Below are 12,651 nucleotides of genomic sequence, written 5' to 3'. Positions count from 1 at the left end.
CTCTTGATCTGAGGTTTTGGTTCACGGCAACACAAAAATATCACACAGGAAGATAAACTTGTGATTAGTAACAGGGCAACTTCTGGATCAGCATCTCAATCCACTACAGGACTTAAGGCCTGGGGAGGCTTTTAGTCTGAACACTAAATTAACTGAACAATTGTTGTTTATTGTTAACAGGGTGGTTTAGAATCATCATATTTAACTGGCTACAAGAATCAGTAAGCACTGTGTAAATTATATCCCTACTTTCAAATGCTGGGTTATGAAAATGGTCTAAGCAAAATTCACATGTTTCTAGGACTTCCCAAACCTTGAGATAACTAGCCAGACTAAAAGCTATATTAACAGTCCTAAAAACTTCAAAACCTATACCATAATATAGGAGCTACAGGGGTTAGAAGATCAAGTCAAATAACTCTCCAGTAAGCCACTCAAGAAATCAGAGACAGTCCATGAGACAAGTAATTCTATTTGTCTGGGAAACCAACAGTATGAAAAGGAAATGCAAGAAAAGAGAGTTTTTAACAGAATAAAATGGACAACCACCAAGTGTCAATTTTATTTGGATTCTGATTCTAATAATATGGTAGAAAGTATAGGTTTGAGACCACATATAAGAAAATTAACACAAGCCAGATATATAAAGCTCTTGTCCTGAGCCAATCCCTAACAGCAGGGTCAAAAATAAGGAACTGACATGAACAGCAGGGTGCAGTGGTGGTGCACGCCTTTAATCCCAGCACTCAGGAGACAGAGGTAGGCGGATCTCTGTGAGTTCGAGGCCAGCCTGGTCCACAGGAGACAATCAAAGGAGATGCCCTGGAGTGTCACAAAGTCATCTGCATCATTTTCATAGCCACACTCACTTTGAGGAAGAAGTCGCTCGAGCCGGTGGCCAAAAGGAGGTGATTGCTTTTGTTAGTGAAATGGCAGCAGTTGACTTGTTCTGAGTGCTCGTCATAGGTGTGCACCAGCTTCCCAGTCGCAGAATCCCAAATCTGAAGAGGACAAAGGAAATAGAATACATTATTTCCAAACGGACATCACTCTGCAGGTGTTATCTCCTATGAGGACAGACGTCCCCACTGAGCATGACACTGTGAATCTCCTTCCTATTCGCTAAATACGATGAAATTCTCCTTACTTTAAAAAGTTAATCACAAAGAGCCAGGCATGGAGGCGCACACCTTTAATTAATCCTGGCACTCAGGAGGCAGAGGCAGGCAGAGCTCTATGAATCGCAGGCCAACCTGGTCTACAGTGAGTTCTGGGACAGCCAGGGCTACAGAGTAAGACCCTGTCTTAAAAAAAAAAAAAAAACACACAAGAAAACAAGATTTCCCATGTGACAGCAGCAAAGAAGTGGAGCCCGGGGCTAGAACTGACGTCAGTGTGCTATTGGTAACTCTAGGGATGCTTTCTGTTGGTTTGCCTTGTCTAACTTTGATGTGATGATTTTTGTTTTATCTTATTTTATTTTGTTATGTTTTGTTGTTATCTTAGATGCCTGCTCTTTTCTAGTAAGATACAGAAAGGGAGTAGATCCGGATGGAAAAGGAGGTGGGAAGGAACTGGGTGGAGTAGAGGGGAGGGAAATATTCTTTGAATAATAAAAAGATTTGGGCTTAATGATTTAAGAGTACATACTACTCCTCCAGAAGATGCAAGTTCAGTTCCCAGCACCCATTTTAGGAGGCTGATAAATGTCAGCTCCATACATAACTCCATGATAACTCCAGCTCCAGGGAACCAAAGCCCTTTTCTGGACTCTGCACACACACACCACACACACACACACACACACTCACACACACACACACACACACGACTAAACAAAAATAAATCAGAAGAAGAAGATGAACTGTTGCAATTTCCACTCAAGACGAAAATGGTTTTCTACCTTAATTTATTTTTACGTCTCTAAGTATTCTGCAGGTACACGCAGTGTCCAACCGAGTCCCCGGGAACTGGAGTGACAGGGGTTATGAGAGGTCACGTGGGCGCTCCGCCAGGGCAGTGAGAGCTCTTAACCACGGAGCCCCAGCCCAGCACCGTACCTTGACTTTTTTATCCACTGAGCAGGTTGCTATGTAACTGTCATCCGAGGAGAACGCACAGCAAAGCACTTCGTCTTCGTGAGCTTTGACCTCAAGAAGTTTCTCTCCTGTCTCGGCTTTGAACACCTGCGCAACAACAGGAAGTCTTTTTCACTGTAAACCACTCATCCATAGGGCATCATTTATGAAAACACATCTCTGAAAGTTCTTAATCACTGTTATTTTCAAAACAGAAATGAGAGTTAAGAAAAATGACTCAAAATCAGAATCTGTCAGAATTCCTAAGTGTAAGCATAAACAGAAGTACTCAGGAAACACAGCCTGCTACTACACAGAGAGGACCAGGAGGAGAGTGACCACCCACCCGGCGGGGCACCCCTCTCTCTAAACCCTCCATACTAGGGCAAAACCCTGGATTCCTCCCCCACCTGCCTCGGCTTCTCTAGGCAACCAGCAGGTGAGTTTCCTGCAGGTAGGCTACTCCAACACCCCACCCCATCCATCCCCATCCATCGGGTCTCCTCCAGAAATATCCCTTGCTAAGTGTTGTTAAATGTCACTAAAAAGAAGTGGTGAAATACAGCTTCCGGTCTTGGGATTAGATTGACAAAGTCTAAACAATCAAAAATGCTTTCTTTAGGGATGAAAAAAAAAAAAAAACAAGGCTATAGATAGTTTAGTAATAGAGTACTTCCCCAACAGGCACAAGACCCTGGGTTCCATCTCCTGCACTATCAGGGGAATTTTTTTAAGGCCAAAATTAATATAATTAGTAATCAAGTACTAGAGAAATGAGTACACAGCTATGACCGTGAAAGTCTCAAGCTAGTCTCAGTATAAAGGCTGTACCGGTCTGATTCTGTTTTCTTCAGTATGCAGGCAGGGAACAAACGCAGGGGAAAGGCACTCATTCATTTGCTCGTATTTTCCACAAAGGGAGCAACAAAGCACCTCTGGCAGTAATCTCGTCTATCTCCCATGACAGTCCGAAGTCTGTCTCAGTCTTGGACAATCTGTTCAGCCAACGGCTTTCAGTGGAGTTTTACTTGCTGATGCCATCGGCCTGTCTGTTAAGAACTGTTGTCTTCTCATTGCCCGTAACTGGCAAACGGATGGAGCCCAGGTAAAGAGTTCCTCAACGTCCCTGGCAAGCTTGAACTACTAAAAACAGCTACATCTTCAACATTCTGAAGAAGCTTCTATGTTCGGAGTTTTACTCTTCTTTACTTCTAAATTGCCATTTTCCTAACTTAGTATTTAAACATATTCTAGGGGCTGGAGAGATGGCTCAGAGGTTAAGAGCACTGACTGTTCTTCCAGAGGTCCTGAGTTCAATTCCCAGAAACCACATGGTGGCTCACAACCATCTGTAATGAGATCTGGTGCCCTCTTCATGTCCAGTAAGCATATAAACATATTCTAATCTGCACAATTGGGCCACATGCCTCTTCCGGTTTTTCCCAAGAGATGTGCCTTACCTGTAAGGTCCTATCGGCTCCACAAGAAGCTATCCTCTGACCATCCTGAGAGAAGCATGCGTGGTAAACGGCATCTGTGTGGGGGCGAACAACAAGGCGCGAGAGGTTCTTGATGGTTTTCTTGTTTCTAAACACAGTGAGACATGAAGAGAAATTCAGTGACTGAGGATAAAAGTCATGCTTTCTTTCAATACTAAGTGTCTTTAACATGGCTGTATTTCTCCCACATACAAAATTCTTGGATTACTAACTGCAAATGACAGTACAGAACACCTAAAGAACAAGGTAATCCAACAGAAGTGACGTTTTTAAGAGAAGTACTATCTTACATCAAGTCACCTGGTGTGTGTCACAAATGTCACCACCGAGTTAAGAGAAATCTGCATGATCAAACACATGCCACTTTCTATTTTCCCTTTTTAAAAAAAGGATTTTACTTATATGTGGTTTGCCTGCACGCATATCTGAGCACCGTGTACATACAGCGACCACAAAGGTCAGAAAAGGCATCGTATCCCCTAGGACTGAAGCTACAGATGGTTGGGAGCTAAACCAGGTTCTCTGCAGCAAGTGTTCTTAGCCACCCCCCATCTCTCCAGTCCCTCTATTTTCTTTTGATATATTAATACAATATATGTAAGCAAAGCTTTTTTAGAAACACTTTTAAAATTAAAGAAACCTTGAAGAATGAAACTCACACTACACATGACAATCACCCACCATTATGATAACAGACTTTTAAAACATTTTCCTCTAACTCCACTCAGAATGGGGCTGAGCCATCAGCCGGGCAGTGGTGGCTCTCAGGAGGCAGAACGGGCACATCTCTGTGAGTTCGAGGCCAGCCTGGTCTACAGAGTGTGATTCAGGATAGGCTCCAAAGCTATCCTGGAAGATTCCTGGTCTTCCACATCCACAAGCCGACACATGCCATGCATGCGCACCACACATACAAACATGTATACACTCATGGATGCACACCAAAACACAAATAATCATGAAAAGAAAAAAAAAGACTGTAAATGCTTTTTTAAAAAGATATGGAAGAATTAAATTCATTAAATAAAATCTCTACAGCAAAGAAAAGTAAAAGTGACTTTATAGGCATCATCTCATCTAAATCTTCATTAAAGCAGTATTTCCTTCAAAGGACTATTATCTCCATTTCACACATGAGAAAGTAAAGTGCGGTTTGTTCAAAGATCATAAACGACAATGTTTTAGTATGGAGACGCAAACCTAGGTAGGTCTGTGGCTCCAAGTCTATCGCCATCACTACCACCCTAGATGACAGCAGCATTTGACATTAATATTTAGGATGACCTCTTCACCCATTTCTAGGATCTGTGACAATGGAATTATTTTATCCTATGCTTACTTCTCTGGAACTTTCCACCAAGCTGGAACATTTATCAAATTTTTAGGGTAGTTAAATCTCACAGGGTGTGTTTATTCACCACCAGGAAAAGAACGATTAATAACGGAGTCTGTTCTCTCCAGCAACTCACATCCACTCCAGGTAAAGCCTTCCACTATCCACCTCCTGCTTGGCCTGCAGCTTTGCTTGTTGATAGACTTCAGAAGTTTCTGGCTCACAGAGGCCCAGCTGTACAATGTTAGGAAATGGCTGCCGTCCAAGAAGGTGTCCATTTAAAGACAAAAACTCTTGAAAATTCTCACAGACTGCACAGTCCTAGGATAAACTGAAATCTGTTAGACACATAGCCAGAGCAAAACCTGACATCTTTTTCCTTCTATGATCTTGATATTTTAAAATCTAAATGAAATATTCCCTGCAAGAACTAAAATGTAACAGCCAACCAGTAGGCAATAAATGCAGTTACACAATGTAAGCATGCTCTCTCTCTCTCTCTCTCTCTCTCTCTCTCTCTCTCTCTCTCTCTCTCTCTCTCTCTCTTTCTGCCTCCCGGCTGTTGCTCACATGGAAGCTCATTGTCTCAACATGTAAGCTGACAGTCATGGCTTCAGCGGTGCCTCCTGCGTGCCTGCATGTTCCTTGCCCTAATGGTCATGGACACGCCCTCTGAGACCGTATACAAGCCCCAGTTAAATGCTTCATTTTATAAATTGCCTTGGCATCTCTTCACAGCAAGAGACAAGTACTTCAGACTGAAGTAGTTACCAGGGACTGGTATTGCAGGACAGGCTGCCCATACCTGCCCATACCGGATGTTGGAGAAGTACAGAAGACAATGGGACTCTGGGCTAGAGAAGCAGCTGAATGCCATGGCTGAACTTGGAAGACAGCAGTGCTGAGAACAATGTGGACTATGGAAGGCCAACTTCACAAGTCTCGGAGCAAAACAATATTAGCAACTGGGTTGGAGTCTATTTTTAGATATTCTAGCAAAGAATGTAACTGTTTTCTTGTCTTGTCCTATAAATCTGCCTGAGGCTAAGTTGAAGAGTTTTGGACTAATTTCATAAAGAGATTTCAAGAGAAAGCAGGGAAAAAGGAAATATTGAATCTAAAAATAAATAAATAAATATACAGTGATCCTCTACTGACTGTTAACTCAAGAATAAAAAATCTCATTATCACCAGGTGGTGGTGGCTCATGCCATTAAATTCCAGCACTCGGGAAGCAGAGGCAGGCAGATCCCTGAGTTTGAGACCAGTCTGGTCTACAGAGTGAGTTTCAGGGCAGTCAGACCTACACAGAGAAACCCTATCTTGAAAAAACAAAAAACAAACACAAAAAAATAAATACTAAGGTTTCACACTAATATGTACCTTTTCGTCCAATATATGTCTGTATTCCACAAATTCATGAATCAGATGGGCAGGCCCAACAAGTTCCGTTTTTGCTTTAATCCAATCCAGGGAAAACATTAACGCACGAAGTTCCTTAAAAATAAAGAAAAAATAGTAAGATGGGGGCACTGTTTTAAAAAAAAAATAAAAAACAAGACTTTCAACTAGAGCCTCATCATCCCAATACTACTGAGAAACACTTTGCAGATATTCAAAATTTAAGGCCAGAGGAAAGATGGTAAAATGATCACGTAATAAAATGGGCGCCACATCTTAACTCAAAAGAAACTTTAGTTGTACAAAGGATTTAAACAGAAAACAGAAAAAAAAGTTTTGTTTTTTTTTTTGTTTTGTTTTTTCTTTTCTTTTCGAGACAAGGTTTCTCTGTAACTTTGGAGCCTGTCCTGGAACTAGCTCTTGTAGACCAGGCTGGCCTCAAATTCACAGAGATCTACCTGCCCTTTGCCTCCCAAGTGCTGGGATTAAAGGCATGTGCCACCAACACCTAGCAAAACAGAAATTGTTAAAAAACATACAAGAGATCAGGTAAATTATTTTTGTAACTCTGAGGCACAGGGAATCTTCGCAATCATGACACAAAAACGAAACATAAACACATGTACATGTGTTCACATGTGCAAATATACATACACAAACACATGCACACACTTAACTAGATAAAAATTCAACTATTCTGCAGTAAAAAGCAATACATACATTAAAAATATACAAATAAACATTAGTATAACACATAAGAGTAGGGCTTCATATGATTCTTTATTAAAAACCATAATGAAACAATAAAAGATAAATGCCTACAAGGAAAAAGAAAAACCAGGCAGATGGTGAGCAGCCTCAGATGTGGTGCCACACACCTAGATTCCTAGCACTCAAGGGGCTGAAGCAGGAAGATCACAAATTTGAAGCTAGCCTGGGCTGCACAGAAAGACCTAATAAGGTAAATGCAGAAAGAAAAGAATGAGAGCTAATTCACAAAATAAATGTATATATAACCAATAATCAAAATTTTACCAGTAATCGAAGTGAAGGATTTACCACTTCTATAATGTTGAACTGCTAAGACTGAAGGAATGGTAAGAATACTGGCTACAGCTGGGCGGTGGTGACGCCTTTGATCCCAGCACTCAAGAGGAAGAGGCAGGTGGATCTCTGAGCTGGAGCCAGCATCCACATCAGGCAGCTCACAACCATTTGAAACACTGGTTCCAGGCCTGGTGCCATCTTCTGGCATCCCTGGGTACTATTGCACACACAAAATGCACATATACGCAGACGTCAAAACACTCATACACAAAATCATTAAGAAAAATAAATAAAAAACACATTTACAATACATGAAAAAAAGTAGAGTGAACTAATTTTCAACTGTGTCATCTTACTTTGTGCATATTGGCACTGGCCATGTGATAGGCTAGGAAATTGTACCAATACATGCAGTCCTCCTGATCTGGAGACAGAGCATGTGGCTGGTAATACCTCTGAAACTGAGTGACCATCTTCCTGTGTAGATCCTGAAACACAGATAAAAGATGTCTGAGGACACAAACAATGTAACCTGAGCAGCACAGTGTCTCCCATTTCCAAAGCTGAAAAGAAAATCTCCCCACAAGCTAGTTACTAAAGGGAACGTTAGTGGTTTTACAGTGGAGAAATCCAGTAAATACCCCTTTAACCAGCATCTACAATAATCAACAATCAGCATCTACATTATTCCTAAGACACATCAACCTCAATCCCTGACAGGGTGTGAGAAAGGCACAGCACCATTTCTGTGCAAAGAAAGAAAGAAAGAAAGGAAGGAAGGAAGGAAGGAAGAAAAAAGAAAGAGAGAGAGAAAGGAATTGAGAGCCTCTTTAATCCCAGCACTCAAAGGCAAAGGCAGGAGGATATCTGTGAGTTTAAGGCCAGCCTGGTCTACAGAGTGAGTTCCAGGACAGGCTCCAAAGCTACACAGAGAAACCCTGTCTTTAAAAAAGAGAAAGAAAGAAAGAAAGAAAGAAAGGAAGGAAGGAAGGAAGGAAGGAAGGAAGGAAGGAAGGAAGAGAAAAGAAACTAAGCAAAGAGGTGATAGCACACACCTTTACTCCCACACTCAGGAGGCAGAGGCGGGCAGATCACTAAGAGTTTAAGGCCAGCCTGGTCTACAGAGAAACTCTGTCTCAGAAAAAGAAGAAGAAGAAGAAGAAAAAGAAGAAGAAGAAGAAGAAGAAGAAGAAGAAGAAGAAGAAGAGGAAGAGGAAGAAGAAGAAGAAGAAGAAGAAGAAGAAGAAGAAGAAGAAGAAGAAGAAGAAGAAGAAGAAGAAGAAGAAGAAGAAGAAGAAGAAGAAAATCTCTCTGTGTGTGTACATTTGTGCACATTGACTGTAGGAACCTTTAGAGGTCAGAAGAGGCTGTCAGATCCTCTGATACTGGAATTACAGACAGTTGTGAGCTGCTTAACATGTGTGCTGGGAATAGAACTTGGGTTCAAGTGCTTGTGTTATTGTAGCCAAATAGGTATACCCTCTCCCCACTCAGAAAACATCAGACAACACCAAATGAGGAAACACTGTTAAAATTAACTAAGGAACTTTCACAAGTTTGAGGACATTAGGGAGATGGCAAATAGGGAAAAGATGCTACCATGATCAGATACTTCATGGGTCCTGAATTGGATCTGACCGTAGAAAGAACATTGGTAGAGAAGGTGGTAAAATTTTAAAAACTTGTGCATTTGCTAATAATAGTATATCAATGACAATTTTGCTGGTTTTGACGATTGTATTCTAGTTGTGTAAGATGTTAGCAGTAAGAGAAACAAAGCAAAAGTTTACACATAGGAAGTGTGCAGTATATTTTGTTTATCTCTGTATATCAAGTCTAAACTGTTTCTAAACAAAAAGTAAAAACGTATGTGAAATTACGTTACCTGAAGCTGACTTCGATTCTTCTCTGTAAGGAAATCTATTTGAAGATCATGTAAATAATAATAAAATGACTTTCCATTTCGATCGCAGAATAAGAGAGACTTATTAACAAACTCCTGCAATATGTCTTCGACTTCTTCAGTTTCCAAGTCCCAGAGAACACACAACACCTAGGAACCATTTTAAACATTTCATATACCGAAGTACAATGAGTAGAAAGTCCTATAGATAAAGTATTCTAACCAATACATATGATTTGAAAGCCCTGAATAAGAATGTCTCCACATCTAAGCAGAGCTTGGGGAAATCCTGTAGAAGAGGGGGAGGAAGGATAGTAGGGGTCAGAGGGGTCAAAGACACCACAAAAGCACAGCCCACAGAATCAACTAACCAGGGCTCATAGGGGTTCACAGAGACTCAACCGACAGTCAGAGAGCCTATATGGGTCTGACCTAGTCCTCTGCATATTCACTATGGCTGTGTAACTTGTAGGACTCCTAATGATGGCAGCGGGAGGTATCTCTAACTCCTTTGCCTGCCCTAGAAACCCTTTTCCTCCTCCTGGGTTTCCTCATCCAGCCTTGATAGGAGGGTATGTGCCTAGTCTTGCTGTAACTTGATATGCTGTGTTTGACTGATATCCCTGGGAGACCTGCTCTTTTCTGAAGGGAAACAGGAGTGGATCTGAGGGAGAAGAGAGGTAGGGGGTGGGAACTGGGAGGTGAGGAGGGAAGGGACACATTGGTCAGGATGCAATATATGAGAGAAGAAATGTAAAAAGTATATTAAAAAAAAGAATGTCTCCATGTGTTAAGAAGTTCAGCTAGTTCTCAGGACAAAAAGAGGAACTAGATGTTTCTCTCAGTTCTCTAGAACCACTGGGAATTAAGGAACTCACAAGATCAACAGAGCCTTTTACGGAGACCAAGAGCTGAGGGACTTTGGCACTGTCACCTGTCACATCAGTACCATTATCAAAGTTCACATACCATATATAGTCAACCACAAGGAATGCTGGTCAGTCCATTACCTTTGTAGGGACCTTGACATCCTTCTGCAGGATGGAAAGATCTGTGTAATAATCTTTGATATCTTCTCTGAGCATTTCAACACTTATAGACATGGCTTCATCCAGAGCTTCATAATCGTAAGAGGAAGATTTCCTTATTCTCTTAAACTGCTTATTCTGAAGTTGTCTGAGGTAGTACGCCCAGCGATTGGGAAAGTCACGTAAAAGTGCACCAATTAAAGACACCACAAGAGGAGAACCTGAAGGTAAAAGTGATTATGTTAATATCATCTTATTTTAAAATCACCACTACGCTGTGCGATGGTGCCCTTGTACACTGTAACGATTTGTAACTTGTATTAGTTTAATAAAACGTTGATTGGCCAGTAGCCTGGCAGGAAGTATAGGCAGGACAACCAGACTTGGAGAATTCTGGGAAGAGGAAAGGCAGAGACACAGTCCCCAGTCAGAAGCAGAGGAAGCAAGATGAGAATGCCTTACTGAGAAAAGGTACCAAGTCCCGAGGCTAACAGGTGGTGGTGGTATATGCCTTTAATCTTAGCACTCAGGAGGCAGAGGCAGGTGGATCTCTGTGAGTTTGAGGCCAACCTTATCTACAAGAGCTAGTTCCAGGACAGGCTCCAAAGCTACAAAGAAACCCTGTCTCAAAAAAACAAAAAGAAAAAAGAAAAGAAGAGAGTGAGAGTTATTGTATTAATTTAAGTTTGCAAGAGTTAGTTAATAATAAGCCTGAGTATTGGTCAAGCAATTTGTAATTAATATAAGCTTCTGTGTGTTTATTTGGAACTGAGCAGCTATGGGACCAGGGGGACAGAAACTTCTGTCTACACCACTAAACAATTTAAAATTGTTAATCTCCCCCCCAAAGTGTGTGTACGGAGGTAAGTGTGAGTATGTGTGTGAGTGCAGGTGGGGGCGTGGTGGGGGAGTAAGAAGACGGGTGTGGGTAGGGGTGAGGATGTGAAGGTTATAGGACAACTTGGAGGAGTGGGGGGGGAGTAAGAAGACGGGTGTGGGTAGGGGTGAGGATGTGAAGGTTATAGGACAACTTGGAGGAGTGGGGGGGGGAGTAAGAAGACGGGTGTGGGTAGGGGTGAGGATGTGAAAGTAATAGGACAACTTGGAGGAGTGAGTTCCATCCTGCCAGGAAGATTCTGAGGATGAAATACAGGTGGTGAGGCTTGGCAGCAAGCATCTCTACCAACTAAACCATCTCACCAGCACAAGAAACAATTTTCAGTACAAGCTATCCAAGCCTTGGAGCACTTCTAACTCCTGGTCACTTTCCTTCAAGGCATGTCTTCTAAGGAAATCATCAGAATAAGACAGGTCTCGCGGACAGATACTCATTACATCATTTGCTCAGTTCCTTTGCATTATCTTTTTGTGCAATCCCTCCGCTACATGGCTGTCCACATGTCAGTCACACCCATGCAACGGGAGAAAACTGCCGAGGCTGAACACATGGAAGAGCCCTGAAAGGCGCAACAATGAAGGCAATGCTGGGAGCTCCACCCCTCCTCCCGAAACCATCAGCACACCTCTCATCTGTCTCTGCATCACCCTCTATGAGGCAATAAATGTAAGTCCCTGGTCTCTGTGAGCTGCTCAAACAAGTTAGCCACACTTAAGGACGGAATGGGAGCTGCTGAGTCAGAAGCACGGGTACAACAACCTAGAGCCTGTTAACTGGTATCTGGAGTTGGAAGAAGAGAGCGGCAGTCATAGGAATTGATCCTTCAACCTGTAGGATAGACACTTGTTCCACGGAAGCCATTTAAGAATTAAATAAAAGGACATGTGGTGTCGGAGTTTGGCACTTACTCGCCAAACCAAAGCATTAATTTTATAAAATTCCAAACAAAATAATTTTTAAATAGTGTTCATAATATTGTTTCACAGACAGTAAAAATCTCAACTTCATTTCATCTTTCTCATGAGCATACTCTTTACCACATGGTGGGTACAAGTAACATTATTATATAGAATAAATACCAAGCATCTTCACTTAAGGTTTGAGAGGTACCTAAAATATCAAATGCCATGAAACAGATTTGGGTGCTCATGTGCTAAATTAGCATATTCACCAGCTTGCCTTATAAAGAGGGCATCAGGATTTGCACAGCCTTCCCTCACACACACGCCAGCAGCCGTACCTTTGCATTCTTTTATAATACTGTGAGCCTCCACTGGCAAATCTTCTTTCTTCATGCTAACGAAAAGCGATAAGATTTCAAGTCCCTTCTCTTTCCCTAGACCACTGTCCACAGAGACATCATACTTGGGACCTGCAGCAAAATTGTAACACAATGGAAGCAGTGCGTTACGTCACCTGTGTTCATGCACTGAATGAAATAATGCCTTTTGATGTAAGAAGTTT

At 41.8% G+C, this 12,651-nt stretch overlaps 1 protein-coding gene across 1 annotated transcript in view; it reads right to left on the bottom strand.

The window, feature by feature from the left end:
* The window catches only part of Apaf1 (apoptotic peptidase activating factor 1), a 68,793-nt gene that overhangs the window by 40,087 nt on the left and 16,055 nt on the right, over nt 1-12,651 (bottom strand). The window contains exons 7-15 of the mRNA XM_075954784.1: nt 12,428-12,559; nt 10,272-10,510; nt 9,244-9,411; nt 7,715-7,846; nt 6,294-6,407; nt 5,047-5,231; nt 3,539-3,665; nt 2,061-2,186; nt 870-1,001 (exon numbers count right to left, since the gene is read on the bottom strand). Coding sequence (XP_075810899.1) covers nt 870-1,001; nt 2,061-2,186; nt 3,539-3,665; nt 5,047-5,231; nt 6,294-6,407; nt 7,715-7,846; nt 9,244-9,411; nt 10,272-10,510; nt 12,428-12,559 — 1,355 coding nt within the window. The remainder of the gene's footprint in view (nt 1-869; nt 1,002-2,060; nt 2,187-3,538; nt 3,666-5,046; nt 5,232-6,293; nt 6,408-7,714; nt 7,847-9,243; nt 9,412-10,271; nt 10,511-12,427; nt 12,560-12,651) is intronic.

The sequence above is a fragment of the Microtus pennsylvanicus genome, chromosome 20 (assembly GCF_037038515.1).
Source record: "Microtus pennsylvanicus isolate mMicPen1 chromosome 20, mMicPen1.hap1, whole genome shotgun sequence".
Lineage (NCBI taxonomy): Eukaryota > Metazoa > Chordata > Mammalia > Rodentia > Cricetidae > Microtus > Microtus pennsylvanicus.
Note: the sequence above shows the minus strand (reverse complement) of the source record. Positions and strands in the feature narration are given on the sequence as shown.